This window comes from Lynx rufus, unplaced genomic scaffold (assembly GCF_022079265.1).
Source record: "Lynx rufus isolate CCGP_SWC_20201006 ecotype Redwood Valley unplaced genomic scaffold, mLynRuf1.p SCAF_1, whole genome shotgun sequence".
In the NCBI taxonomy this organism is placed as follows: Eukaryota; Metazoa; Chordata; class Mammalia; order Carnivora; family Felidae; genus Lynx; species Lynx rufus.
Window position 1 is genome coordinate 79,261,161 of NW_025814823.1, and position 15,127 is coordinate 79,276,287.

General features: G+C 43.3%; 1 protein-coding gene across 1 annotated transcript in view; it reads left to right on the top strand.

The window, feature by feature from the left end:
- The window catches only part of MYO16 (myosin XVI), a 467,181-nt gene that overhangs the window by 318,523 nt on the left and 133,531 nt on the right, over nucleotides 1-15,127 (top strand). Inside the window, exons 24-27 of the mRNA XM_047086088.1 lie at nucleotides 734-809; nucleotides 5,892-6,067; nucleotides 8,743-8,823; nucleotides 9,067-9,272. Of these exons, the coding sequence (XP_046942044.1) occupies nucleotides 734-809; nucleotides 5,892-6,067; nucleotides 8,743-8,823; nucleotides 9,067-9,272 (539 nt within the window). The remainder of the gene's footprint in view (nucleotides 1-733; nucleotides 810-5,891; nucleotides 6,068-8,742; nucleotides 8,824-9,066; nucleotides 9,273-15,127) is intronic.

The window sequence follows — 15,127 nt, forward strand, 5'->3', positions numbered from 1 at the left end:
CAGGATGTAGAAATGGCCATTTCAAAACAAGGCCAGAACAGGAGCAAAAACAGCAAGGAATGTTGTTAAAGAAAATCAGGTAGTCTAGTGTGTGTGGGGGGGGGGCGGGGGGGAGGGTCTGTGTTTATATGTTTAATTCAGAATCATTACGTTTTCTTCATTTTTTTTAAGAGACTTTATTTTTGAATAATGTCTACATCCAACATGGGGCTCGAACTCACAATCCAGAGATCTAGAGTCTCGTGCTCTACTGACCTGGCCAGCCAGGTGCCCCATGTTTTCTTGATTTTAAAGACTTCAGATTAAGTGTTTAAATGATCCAAAATGACCTTTTGAATAAAGAGACCATTGAATTTATCAAACTGAAACCACTCCTCCTTCCCCAGGCATGGCGGAGTCCTCCTTCCTGGTTTAGTGAGTTTTCTGAGTAGGGTAGGGTCCTCGAGAATAAAGGGGGCCTGCATGAATGGGAGCCACCACCATGTTCTCTTGAACTCGCAGTCAGAAGGGAGAGTTGGAAAATTAGAGCAGGAGGGGTGTCCCTTTTTTCATGTGCAGAAAGACGGCACCTGGATGGGAGCTTTGAACTTGTGTGTAACGTGAACTTGAAGACCTGACACGCCTCTCTAATGAATAATTGAAAACATCCTCTGAGTCAAATTATTCTTTAAAGGAAATTATTTTGGTGGCCATGTTTAAACATTAGTAACTATGCCATTTTCTTTTATTATAGGTAACGTATGAAATTGTCGGAGCAATTGAAAAAAATAAAGACTCCCTTTCACAGAATCTTCTATTTGTAATGAAAAGTAAGTTTTCCCCCTATGGTTAAAATGCCACACATTCTTTATTTCTCCGTGTCTCCGTCTCTGAACATTGTCCTTGGTAATATGCCACCAGATACAGAATAATTGAAATATCTCTTACATCCTAAAGCCCAGAATATTAAAGAATGGATCTTGCCACACTGGGCATTGGCTACAATTTAATTTGGAGTCTAGTAGAAACCCTAATTTAACGAAGCTTTTAGCAGATAGAAATATAAAACACCTTTACCACTCTAGCGATATGAATATAAAAAAGCTCTTTTGTGACGACTAATGAAGACGAATACAGCTTCCAAAATTATTTTGGCCACAGCAGGGTGAATTCCATTACTTAAGATGACTCTGGAGCACACCTAAGCGTGGTATTTTATTCTTACGTACTTTCAGTTATAAAGAATTAAAGCCCACGGAGCAGAGGGAGTGTACGGATTTATATACACACACATACGTGCGTGGATGCATGTATCAGTGCAAATTTATAGGCCCCATCAACTCAGTGAATCTTAGCCCTTTAGGCGCATGTATCTGTTTCTACACAACATGTAAGTTACTATATGGCATTTACATGTGGTGCGTTTGTGTGTACCAGTATGTATCTTCTGCCTCCTCTAGCAATTCTTTTCTTATTAGCAGTTCTGCAGGGCTTCTCATTTTCCAAACAACCTGTTCAGTGGATCAAAATATATCATCTTTTGTGCTGCAAGTTGCTGCAAATGAACGGAGTCCCTGATAGCGATAGTCCCTGATACCTTCATGAGATAGTTAAGTGCCTCCGAGCTGGAAACAAGACATCCGTGTCACCGCTGGTTTGAGGCACATACTTACCTCCAATCAAGCAGAGCAGATGCACAATGTAGTTTTTCACAGGGAATTACTCTGCTTGTCTCTCAGACCTTTGCTTACCGAGCTCTCCTGAAACGGAGACTGGTGGGGAAGGCGTGAGATTGGAAGAGTATCATGTAGAAAGAAAGAATTGAAATAGGTGACCCTACTAATTATCATTGCAAATATATTCCTTCTAGTTTTTAATGATGTCAACTTCCATTTGGAGTCATATAAATAAATGACCTTTCAAGTCATGTATTTTTTGAAGATCTAATCTATAGCGTGTTTTTTGAAGTCGGTGCCGTGCCTTCTTTATTTTTGTATTTCAGGCAATAGAATATATATTTTGAAAGAGAATGTGGCGGTTAGTGATATCAAATTATTTTTATTTTTTTTAACATTTATTTATTATTGAGAGACAGACACTGAGCATGAGCAGGGAAGGGGCAGAGAGAGGGGGAGACACAAGAATGCGAAGCAGGCTTCAGGCTCTGAGCGATCAGCACAGAGCCCCACAGGGGGCTCAAACTCACCAACTGTGAGATCATGACCTGAGCTGAAGTTGGAGGCTCAACTGACTGAGCCACCCAGGCGCCCCTGGCGGTTAGTGATATTGTGATTATCTGCTTATCTTCACACCGTCCCTGTATTTTGAAGTCATTCTTTTGTGTACACTTGCTAATAAGCTCCAAGAAAAAGGAAGTGAGTCTTGTTTTATTCCAAATGCCTTCAGCTGCAGGTACATCTGAACAAGAGGATGAATTTTACAGTGTCTTGTTATAGGCAAATGGGAGATGTTTTCTATAAAGGACAAGAGAATAAACACTTTAGGCTTTGCAAGCTGTAGGTCTCTGTTGCAGCTACTCAACTCTGCTGTTATAATGAGGGAGCAGGTGTAGACAGCACAATTGGACAGGTCTGCGTTCCAGTAAAACTTTGTTTACAGAAACAGGCCACAAGCCAGATTTGATCCACAGGCCATGATTGCTCACCTATTCTATCATGTAAACAAAAGAGGCATGGTTAGGATAGTATTTTATTAATCTGTAAAATGTTTTGATGTCGTAAGTAATTGTTAAAAGCAAGTGTAATTTATAGATACTGTTGTTTTTTGTTTTTTTTTTTATTTTCGAGTACCTTGCAAGGTACTTTGTTTGTAGTATCTAATTCAGTCTTCATATTATCAAAAAGCTCACACATTGGGAAGGTTGGTAGGGTCTGTTGCAGGATCTGAACAAACATACCTTTGTTTGTGTGATACCTGGTCAACAGCTATTGTGTCTTTTACCTCTGAGCGTCTCCACAAACCTGCTCATAAACGGCACACCAAAGTTAGCTTATCCCGATTTGCTGGCAGGAAGACACTCGATGTGATAATGTCTGTAGACCCCTGCAGGGGATGCTTCCCAGTCCAACGTAAACTGGTGATGTTGAAACGATTTCAAGTTTAAAATTACAAAATTAGTACCAAGAACACCCAAATGCCCTTCCCCAGATTTACTTTCCTCTCTTCATTTCTCTTCCTGTATCTTCTCCCATCTTCCCACCCTGTCTTCTACTCCCCCGTCCTTTCCCTCTGTGTGCCTGTGCATGTGTGTGTGTGTGTGTGTGCGTGTGCACGTACATGTATTTTCTGAACCATTTGAGAGTAAGCCACGGGCATCTTTCTGCCAACACACCTTGGTATGCATCCTGAGATCAAGGACAGTATCTTACAAAACATCAATACTATCAGAGTTCTGAACCTTGACACGATCCTAATGTCTAACCCCCAGTTCCTATCTCTGTGTCGCTTACCCCCGCCATGTCTTTCGTAATGATTTCCCCCCAGTTCAAGACCAGTCACTGCACTGAGTGCCTTTTCCCTCCTGTCTTCTTTCATCGGGGACATTTTCTCTGCTTTTCTTCTTCTTTCGTGACTAACATTTAAAACCTAAAGGCCAGTTATTTTGAAGGCTGTCCCTCAATCTGGATTTATTTGCAGTTTCCTCACGTGGGTGTCAGCCCGTCCCTGCTCAGTGGGAACCCCACAGAGGTGCTGGCGGGTCCTCAGCCCCTCCTGTTTGGAGAACACAGTGACAGTCTGAGAGCCTGCTGGTGGCACGGCCTTGTTAAGGGGGCATCCTTCCGGCTTCCGTAATTGAAAGCTGCTGTTTCACTCTGGAGTTGATAAGTAGCTTGTGAGGGAGGTGACCGTCATCCGCTGGCTGGGGTGCAGGAACGATTCTTGCCTAAATCAATGATGCCTCTTATGGTCACGCTATTGTGATTTTCTGCTCCCCCCACCAATTTTCCCATCAATAGTAACATTCAACTGTACAATCTCCCCTTTGTCATTCATTCATTGATAAATTAGACTGCTATCAGTATGGACTCATGGATTCTTTTTCATTCAATGAATCACAGTCTATGACTATCTTTATTTTGATGCTAAAATTGCTCAAGACATGGCCAGTGAGAATCCCCTCAAGCCAGCCCCTACGTTCTTTTTCAGGTTCTCATGATCTTTATTAGCACTGTCTTATAGTCCTGCCTTCCAAAATGTTCTGGGATCATCTTCTACGCCTCAGAATCAGCTGTGTGCCTGACACGCTTAGGTTTATCATAGACAAGGATGGTATTAAGGAACACTGAGGGCTGGGGGCTTGTGAGCTCATTGCTACTGGATTGTCCTTGCTTTTAGGCCCCTTCTGAACTAGACAATTAAAGATATACAGGTAACAGACAGAGATGCAGCCCTATATTAAAAATCATGAATTTTGGGGTGCCTGGGTGACTCAGTTGGTTGAGCGTCCGACTTTGGCTCAGGTCATGATCTCACGGCTGGTGAGTTCGAGCCCTGCATCGGGCCCTGTGCTGACAGCTCAGAGCCTGGAGCCTGCTTCGGATTCTGTGTCTCCCTCTCTCTCTCCGCCTAACGCACTCACATTCTGTCTCTGTCTCTCTCAAAAATAAACATTTTTAAAAAATTTTTTAACAATCATGAATTTATCCTGAGAGCTCTAATTTTCATCCAGTACCACAGAGCCCCTTTTTGCTTCCTGCATTCCATAATTGTTTCTCCCTCCTCTCTGACACTTCTCCCTGGTTCCCTGTTTGTTTATTAATGTAGTGACTTTCCTTTGTACAAATTGCCACTAAGTATGTTAGCCTGAGCAAGCAGAATAATCTGGATGTGGAAAAGTTAGGAACACTGCTTTGCCACTGACCACTGCTCACTAGCTGATAGGTAAGCAGGATCCCAAATGATATGCACATTATTTCACACTTTAATCCTGTATAATCCTCAAGGTGGGTATGTGATGGTCACTTTGTAGAAAAGGAAACTGAAGCGTGAGGATTGTCTACATACAGACATAGGGGACATGAGAAACGTGCCTTCTAGATTTCCAATTGCCGCATACAGTTTTCACTGTGCTATTCCAATTTGTAGCCAAAATGTATTAGAATTTGTATAACGTAACATCTGAAATATATCAGCGTTTTACATGTATAGCTTAACTGGATCAGAAAAAAGAGGGCATTTCTTTCCCCTGACACCTGGTACAACCAAATGAGACAGGGTCTCCCACAGGTCTTTAAATACCACCCGGAGACAGGTTACATCCAAGGAAGTGTATTTCTGGGGATGGGGAGCGGCTGGCCGAAGCCACAGGTCTTCAGGACTTGGCCAAGGGCACCGAAGGCCTGGAGACCCTAGAAGGTGAGGTGTGGCTCCCACGGCTACGAGAGCAGCGAGTGTCACTCAGAGAACCAAGGGCCAGGTGCTCAAGTACAGGACAGGAGACCCGGGTTCAAGACTCCTGGCCAAGGGCAAGAGGAAGATCAGAATTCATCAAGTGTTACGATGAACGGTGGGGAAAACAAAATAGGGGCAAAGGGGAAGACAGACGCCCTCAGTGACATCTTGCACTCGGAAAGTTGTAGTGGCAGCAGCACTGGGGTGTTTACTGCTCATGTAAATGCTGATTTGGGGGCTCCTGGGGGGCTCAGTCGGTTGGGCGTCCGGCTTTGGCTCAGGTCATGATCTCACGGTCCGTGAGTTTGAGCCTCACGTGGGGCTCTGTGCTGACAGCTCAGAGCCTGGAGCCTGCTTTGGATTCTGTGTCTCCCTCTCTCTGCGCCCCTCCCCCACTCACGCACTGTCTCTCTCTGTCTCAAAAACAAACGTTAACAAATTTTTTTAAAAAAAATACTGATTTTAATGCCACTCATGATATGCTTTTATTTATTTCCTAGCCAGTGAAAATGTCGTGATCAATCACTTGTTCCAGTCGAAACTGTCACAGACAGGATCCCTCGTATCTTCCTATCCTTCTTTTAAGTTCAGAGGACATAAATGTGCCCTGCTCAGTAAGAAGATGACGGCTTCTTCAGTTATTGGAGAGAACAGGAATTATCTAGAACTTAGTAAGGTAGGAGTTTCTATGATTCTTGTTTGGTTGTTTTGAAGTTTGCTCAGTACGTTTACTTCTTCTTTTTTTTTTTTTTTAATGCAGTCTTGAAAACTGATGGAAATAAATCATTTGATTTTTAAAATGAAAGACAGGTTGCCTGCCTGACATAGAACCAGCAGACAGAGGAAACATGATGGGAGAGTCCAGCAGAGGGAAAGTTCGATAGCAGTAGAGCGTTAGTAATTTTATTGGTTGTCTCTGCAACATCCTGTTTATGCCTCGTCTCTGTGACTGTCCCTCTGATGAATGGGGAGTGACTGCAGCAACGTTAGCCTTCCAGGGAAGAAACTTAGCTACCTTATTCTGTTGACATTAATCACTGCTGAGGCTTCAGGTCTCCAAACAGTACATTGTGGTTTCTCTTACAGACCTTGTGTATTTCTCAGGTGCTGGAATGTTTGTAGACTTTGTAGATTTCAAACGTACTTTCTTATCATCCTCACTTCCAGTGTGGACTTGCCCTCCACACATGCAGTTACACTCACAACATAAAGGTTCTGACTGTTTGTACCACGGAAGTAAAAATTCAGCAGGGGTGTTTCAAACGGATAGGAAACAGGTAGGAAATGTGGCAACTTTAAAGACTCAGTGCCTGATGGTAGCCTGGTTTGTTTTGCTTGTCTCCATCAAAACTGCAGAGAGGGGAAATCTGTTTGGGAAGCTGTCCAGGACAATCGGTTTTAGAAATTCGGTTGTTGTAGGTTGTTATAATGCACTTAACTTACCAATTAAAATGAAAGCATAATTAGAATCAGCTCTATTTTAGAAGATTGGCAAGATGTATATAACATATTAGAAATAAGTGTGTGTGTGTGTGTGTGTGTGTGTGTTTAGCCAGTGGACCCTACAATTAGAGATCCTCCGATATAGTCATTTCTGCCCTGTGTGATCACAGGAATTCAATCTCACTGCATACAAAATGGCAATTTTTACATAAAAAAAGACAAAGGGTTACTCTTTGTAAGGAAGATCTCTACTCCTGAGGTTTTCACTGAACCTTCTGGCCCTTCCTTCCTCAATCATGCTGGAAATCGAGAGCGAGGAATCACCACCCACCTCTACACTGTAATTTTTAACCTTAATTATTAAACATTACCAGGCATAGATGCCATTAGTCTTTTCCCTAAAGGACTGCAAAACGAAGATAATTCACAGTGGTTCCTCCACCCAGAAAGGGAAATTGAGCGTTCAGTTTCAAGGGATGGAGATTTATTTATTACGATTCTTCCTTAAGTGTTCCATTCCTCACTTCCCTTCATACTGGCTGCATCTCTGCACGGCCAGCCCTGTGACTGGCAGCGTAGGGCTCTACCACTGTTTAACTGAGCATCACACTTGGCTTTGTGTTTGGAGAAAACCGGTTGATTTTGGACCAATTGCTTCCTTTTACATTCCCTTGTCAGTTACAATGGGTCATTCCAGCCTGACAGTTCACGTCAACGGGAAGAAATCAGCTGCTGTCGTGGTAGCAATAGCACCACATTGACAAGAGTCTTTTATCAGGCTCTCTTCTCCTACCAAGACCTCTTTATTGTAACATAAATGATTTGGGATCTATAGATACGTTGGTCTGAGTCTGCGTGATTTTGTGAAATGCAAATGGTACATTAGTGGCTGCGGTTCCTTTTAACCCCTGGTGGAGTTTAATTAATTACCTTCTGCCCTTTATTTCTTTACCCACTGGTTCCATTTCCACTGACTTCTTTTATCTCCATTATCATTTAATCTTTGCTACATATGATTTTTTTTCTTTTAAGAGCCGTATATAATTACTCATCCAGGAAAACACAAATTGTTGCCATTTTTCAAACAGATAATTTACTAACTCCTTTTAGTAGTTAAAAAAAAAAAAAGAGGAGGAATGGGAAGAAATTGATTGTGGTTAAACTTAAGGGAATAAACCAGCGCTTGTTAGAACATCAAACCTTGGGGCGCCTGGGTGGCGCAGTCGGTTAAGCATCCGACTTCAGCCAGGTCACGATCTCGCGGTCCGTGAGTTCGAGCCCCGCGTCAGGCTCTGGGCTGATGGCCCGGAGCCTGGAGCCTGTTTCCGATTCTGTGTCTCCCTCTCTCTCTGCCCCTCTCCCGTTCATGCTCTGTCTCTCTCTGTCCCAAAAATAAATAAACGTTGAAAAAAAAAAATTAAAAAAAAAAAAAAAAGAACATCAAACCTTTATAGCATAAAATAGTATCCTTTGGCCTGGTGGTAAGCCTGCTGCTTCGTGATAAACACGCATAGTGATGATACACCCAGGGCTCCCAGGTGCCCGGACTGTGCTACCCAGCAAGGCAGGGTCGATGTTTACTCTCAAAATTAAAATAGATACAGGACGGCGACTTCTGTGTACTTGAAAGGCTGGCAGGAATGGTGTTCTTCTATGCGCAGTTTCAATTTCCCCGATTCATAGTACCGTCGCAGAAAAATCATTTGGTACTGATTTTTACAGTCTGAGTGAATTTATGTGGATGGGAGGGTAAATATTTTCTTGTAAATGCAATTTAGTAAAATACTACTAAGATCGCTCCCTATGTTGTACACCTGAAACTAATGTCAACTACAATTAAAAATCAGTCGATACATACTTACATAAATAAATCCGCTCACCCTTTCTTTCTTTTTATTTTCATTACAGTTATTAAAAAAGAAAGGAACTTCTTCGTTTCTTCAAAGACTAGAATGGGGAGGTCCAGTCACGATTGCATCTCAACTCAGGGTTAGTGGACTTTTCGGTTTTCCAAAATTTAGATTTAGATCTTGTCAACTGTAGAGGGTTTCTGCATCATTCCCCCCCTCCCCCGTTTTTGACCACTTGGAAACCAGTAAGCACTCACACACGGACACACACAGCACAGAGAATTCAGACTAAATAAAAGAGTTGTGGGTTGAAGATAAACTCTTTACATTTTCAGACAGTGTCTTCTTTGGAGAATCAGTTGTGTTTTGCTTCTCTCCTTAGAAATCTCTAGCAGATATTATCGGAAAACTTCAGAAGCGCACGCCCCACTTTGTTCATTGCATCAAGCCCAATAACTCAAGGCTGCCAGATACCTTTGATAATTTTTATGTATCTGCTCAACTACAATATATCGGAGTCCTGGACATGGTGAAGATTATCCGATATGGATACCCTGTTCGCCTTTCCTTCTCGGATTTCCTGTCAAGGTAAATTCTGCTCTTGAGACATTGTATGTACTGCTTAGCCCTGCATTCTGACCAGACTGTGGCAAGAATCTTCTGTTTTGTTCTCTTTTTCGGGCATTGATTTTACTGTTTATACAGTTGACTCTTTTTTTTTTTAATTTTTTTTTTTGTTTATTTATTTTTGAGAGACAGAGAGAGATAGAGTATGAGCAGAGGAGGGGCAGAAGGAGAGGGAGACACAGAATCTGACGCAGGCTCCAGGCTCTGAGTTGTCAGCACAGAGCCCGATGCAGGGCTCGAACTCACGGACCGTGAGATCATGACCTGAGCCGAAGTCAGACGCTTAACTGACTGAGCCACCCAGGCGCCCCGATATAAGTTGACTCTTTGAACAGTGGGGGATTGGGTTAGGAACGCCTCTACCCAAGCACTTGGAACCCCACATGTAACTTTTGATTCCTCCACAACCTACCTACTAACAGCCTACTGTTGACCAGAAGCCTTACTGATAACAGAAACAGTGGATTAACATGTATTTTGTTAGTTATATGCATTATATAATATATTCTTACAATAAGGTAAGGTAGCAAAGAGAAAATGTTATTGAGAAAAACCATAAGGAAGGGAAAACACATTTACATTTCTGTACCGTATTTATCTAAAACAATCTGCATGTAAGTGGACTCACACAGGTCAAACCTGTCTTGTTCAAGGTTTAAGTATATTCTTCCAGCTTGAGTAAACAAAAACACTCCGGGAAACAATGAAATACACTGACCAAGCTTTTGTAAAAGTTACTAAACTTTGATACCTTGGAAACCATTTTCATGGTTTCCACAAACCACAAACTTTAAATTAGGGTATTTCCTTGCCGTTAAAAATTTCTAAAATTGTTGTGTATAATGTTTACCTAACAATTTTTACTTAAAAGAACATATATGTGTGATTATTTTCTCCTCTATGTCTATGAACAAAATAGTTTTTAGATCAGGGGTTGGCCGACTACACTCATGGGCCAAATCTAGCCCACCACCTATTTTTGTAAATAAAGTTTTATTGGAACACAGCCACTGGTGAAATAAGGACTATGTTTGTTTTTAGGCAGTTAAAAAATAATGAAAGAAAGAAAGAAAGAAAGAAAGAAAGAAAGAAAGAAAGAAAGAAAGAAAAGGAAAGAAAAGAAAGGGAGAGAGAGAGAAAGAAATAAAGATAGGAAGGAAGGAAGGAAGGAAGGAAGGAAGGAAGGAAGGAAGGAAGGAAGGGAAATTGGTAATCCTGTATAAAAAAGGTGAAATTTTAGGGGCGCCTGGGTGGCGCAGTCGGTTAAGCGTCCGACATCAGCCAGGTCACGATCTCACGGTCCGTGAGTTCGAGCCCCGCGTCAGGCTCTGGGCTGATGGCTCGGAGCCTGGAGCCTGTTTCCGATTCTGTGTCTCCCTCTCTCTCTGCCCCTCCCCCGTTCATGCTGTGTCTCTCTCTGTCCCAAAAATAAATAAACGTTGAAAAAAAAAAAAAAAATTTAAAAAAATAAAAAAAAAAAAAAGGTGAAATTTTTAAATGACATTGGCATAAACTATTATCAATGTTACAAGAATAAAATCTAGCATTTATGTTTTAAACCAACCATGCAACTAGTATGGAAAATTTATTTGACAAAACATTCATTTAAGAAAAGCAATGTAACACTTTGTTGTCCAGAATTTCCACTTGAGCCACCAGCGTGAGGAGGCTGCTGACTAAAATCAGTAGCTATATGAATTGCCCTACCCCCCAGAGGAGGGTGGTGACCATGGCTGTGTGTGTGTGTGTGTGTGAATGTGTGTGTGCATACGTGTGCGTGTGAGCGTGTGTGTAGACTATAGCATATAAGAGAATGATTGGAAAATGGTTTTTACCTTTGTTCTTTGTATTCTCCCAAGTCTAGTTTGACATATAGACTCAACCAGGAGTTGAGTTTATCTCTATGAAAAGAGCATAAAAGAATAGGAGATGAATATCTTTTAAAATTAAGTACAAGGGCGCCTGGGTGGCTTAGCTGGTTGGGCGTCTGACTTTGGCTCAGGTCACGATCTCACAGTCTGTGAGTTTGAGCCCCGAGTCAGGCTCTATGCTGACAGCTCACAGCCTGGAATCTGCTTCAGATTCTGTGCCTCCCTCTCTCTCTGCTCGTCCCCTGCTCATGCTCTGTCTCTCTTTCTCGAAAATAAATAAAAACATTTAAAAAATTAAAATAAAATAAAGTACAGCATTTCACATATCCCAGGACTTCTAGGTAGGGACCATCTCATATTCAGTAACAGTTCCTGTGCATTACAAGTATCTAATCAGTGTTTTCAGAATGAAACTGGCATTGGGGCCCTGATCTGATAGGATTAGTGTCCTTATAGGAAGAGTCATCAGAGAGGATACTCTTGGTGGACACAGTAAGAAGGTGGCTTTCTGCAAACCAAGAGGAGACCTCAGTAGAAACTAAGTTGGCTGACACCTTGATCTTGGACTTCCCAGACTCTAGAACTATGAGAAAATAAACTTTGGTGTTTTTTTTTTGGTTAGCTGCCCAGTCTGTGGTATTTTGTGATGGCAGTCGAGGCTGGCTAGGATATCTGTGTTTGTAGAGTGTCCCTACGGTGTCTATATGTAGCAAACCTGGACAAGTTATATTGGGAAGTTTTGGGTGCTTGTTCTTCTTATAAAATACTCTTGTGTTAATGGGAGGAAATACAGTTTATGTGCACATAACCTGTGGTTTCAAAAACTCATCCTTTCTACCTTTTTGTACATTTACTCAGCAGCATTTAGTGGATATTCAAGATCCACTCAGGCTTTCTTTCCTTCAGAAAATGGTTCATAAAATCTCAGATTGGTTTGTGTCTCTTCTCTAAGCTTCAGGAAGGGCTCGTGTAATACACTTATTATATGCACCCTGGAAATAGCCCCTCATGTAGCCACTGTCAACCACTAGACCAGAGGCCAGCAAACTGCAGCTCCTAGGCCAGATCGTGTCCCCTACTTTCATATGGCCTGAGAGCTAAAAGTGTCCTTTACATTTTAAATGGTTCCATGCATAGCCACGTACTATCCTCAATCTTGTCTCTTGGCAAACAACAGCCTAAAACATTTACTCTCTGACCCTTTACAGAAAATACTTGAGTAGTGAGTCCTCACCGGGCCATAGGCTCCTTGGATGGGGCACCAGTGTCACTGCGTGCCTGGGATCTAGCAGAATGCCAGTCACCCTCTGTGAAACTGAACGGGAAAGATCTCGTGTGCTTTTCTGTCTCAGTGACTTTCCCTGATGTTGGTCTGATTCTCTGGTTTGTGAGACTGTTCAGATGGCATTACAAAGGGCTCGCTCTCAGCACTCGATTCTGTAGAAGATAAAACCCCACGTCCGTGGCTTGCAACAGCAAAGGTTTATCTCTCGCTTGCCCTGCTCTGACTGTGATTTAGACGGAGCACACCTGAGCTCAGACCAGCTCTGACCGGGGGCTCCTTTTCATGATGGGCCCCAGGAAGAGCTGAGACATAGGGCGTGCCCTTTCTGCGTCAGAGGAGGAAGAGAAAAGGTCTAAGTGGCTGTTACAGCTTCTGTCCAGCTGTGGTTTTTGTCACTACCTTATATTCCTTGCTTTCAGTCAGTCCCTTGGCCAAAGCCAAGGTGGAGCAAGGAATACAGTGGAGAATTGTTCTGCTTATAGGAGGTACTATAAAACACATGACAAAGAGTGGGAATGTGTCTACTTTTTTTTTTATTAAAAAAATTTTTTTTAACATTTATTTATTTTTGAGAGACAACGTGAGCAGGGGAGGGGCAGAGAGAGAGGGAGACACAGAATCTGAAGCAGGCTCCAGGCTCTGGAGCCTGACGTGGGGCTCGAACTCACAAGCCGTGCGATCATGACCTGAGCCGAAGTCAGACGCTTAACCGACTGAGCCACCCAGGCACCCCGAATGTGTGCACTTCCTGCTCGGTTTATCTGCTGCGGTGTATCAGACCGCCCCAAAGCTTCGTGGCATAGAACGACAATTCATTATTTCTCCTGGTTCTGTGGGTTAACTGGGCTCAGTTGGGCAGTTCTTGCTAGGGGTCTTTCTAGAAGCTACTGCCAGGTAGAAGATGATCATGTTAGCCAGGCTGACAGCTTCTTCGCTCCCATGTCTAGGGCCTCGCTGCTTCTCCAGCAGAACCATTCAGACCTCTTAGTCAACAGCTCACACTTCCTGGGGCAAGAAAGGAAGCTTGAAGTCGTCCTAGCGGCGGGGACTGGAACTAGGGGCACATCCCTGCCCTTGCATTTTTTTGGTCAAACAGTTGCCAACCAACCCAGATCTTTCCCCCTGGGAGAAGCCATTGATAGTAGCCAGTGCCAGAACGACGCCCATATACTCTTAAAGGGAGAACGTGCAAGGACCCGGCTCCAGCTCAGGTCATGATCCCACCTGTCTGTGGGTTCAAACCCCGTGTCGAGCTCTGTGCTGACAGCTCAGAGCCTGGAGCCTGCTTCAGATTCTGTGTCTCCCTCTCCATCTCTCCCTCCCCAGCTCATGCCCCCCCCCTCAGAAATAAACATTTAAAAATTAATTAAAAAGCTAAAAAAAAGAATCTTTCATACATAGCTATGCCTGTGCGTATGAACTTCTATTATCTCCTCTCTCCCCAGTAAGTATATGTGAGTTCAGTGTGTTGAATAATATAATACCATCGTTTTTATTTTCCAAATTCTAGAATCGAGGGAAGAATAGTATGAGGCAATGCTGAGGAAATTGTTTTGAGGAGTCCTTAGAGCAATGGTACCTTGTACCTTCTCAGGTGCCCTGCCATCATTCTCCAGAGCTTTCTTTAATGCCCTGTGTGCTGGGGACGTTGCAACTAACCCCGCTGCCCAGCAGAAATCCAGGCACGTGCCAGACCTTAGTGGCATGAATCTCTGCTCTCCTCGGAGCACTAGCCTCTATGTTTTCATCTTCCAGATACAGCAGGGAAATGTGTTGGAATCTAGCTCTGGATGCGGGGTGGCAAGCTTGAGGGCTGTAGCCCCTCATTCATCTGTGGACTCGTTTGTGGTCAGCAGGGGACAGTGGGACGGCATCACTCCAGGGTTGGCCGTTTGAAGAGGTGACTTTATTTGGAAAAGACTCAGAAGGACTTGTCGGCGAGAAGCACACCCTCGGATCTGTGCTCTGACACTGGGGCTGGATGAGATCCCTCTTAGAAATAGTCTGAATCATCTACTTGTTTAAATGACCCCGTCGTTGCCCAACAGTCAGGCTGTGAAGGAACACGGCCGTGACACGGAATCGGGCGCAGGGAGAGGGATGAAGCGAGCCACACTTCAGTTTCTTGGATTAAATTCACGGGTGGCGGCTGCCCAGTGAACAGTCACGAGAACTGTGGGTCTGAGTCGGGAATCTTGTAAAAGTTCCCCTCGTTCCGCCAAGTGCTGCCGGTTATTGTCGATGGTCTTTAATAGAAACGTGAGCTATTCAATGTTCCCAAAGCTTTAACTGGCTTTGAAGACATCTTTTCTTCAGGCTTAATTTTGCCAAGGCTTACTGTGTTCTTCCTGCTAAAGCCGATCCACAGGGTTGGCTTTGTGAAGTTTGGGAGGAGGGGATGTGTTGTTCTTCAGTGAAATGTGAATCAGGAAAGGGAAGCGGAAGTCACAGGTTCTAGAAGCCATTTCAGTTTATATTCTTGCGGGGAGTCTGTTGTGCTCCTCAGTGGATTATGAATCGTAACGTCTCCCGTAATCTACTCTGGGCACCTGAAGACTTTTTCTATAAAGGACCAAATGGTAACTGTCGTAGGCATGCGGGCCACACGGTCACTGCTGTGACAGCTCAGCCCTGCATGTGGCCCCACACAGCCCCAGACT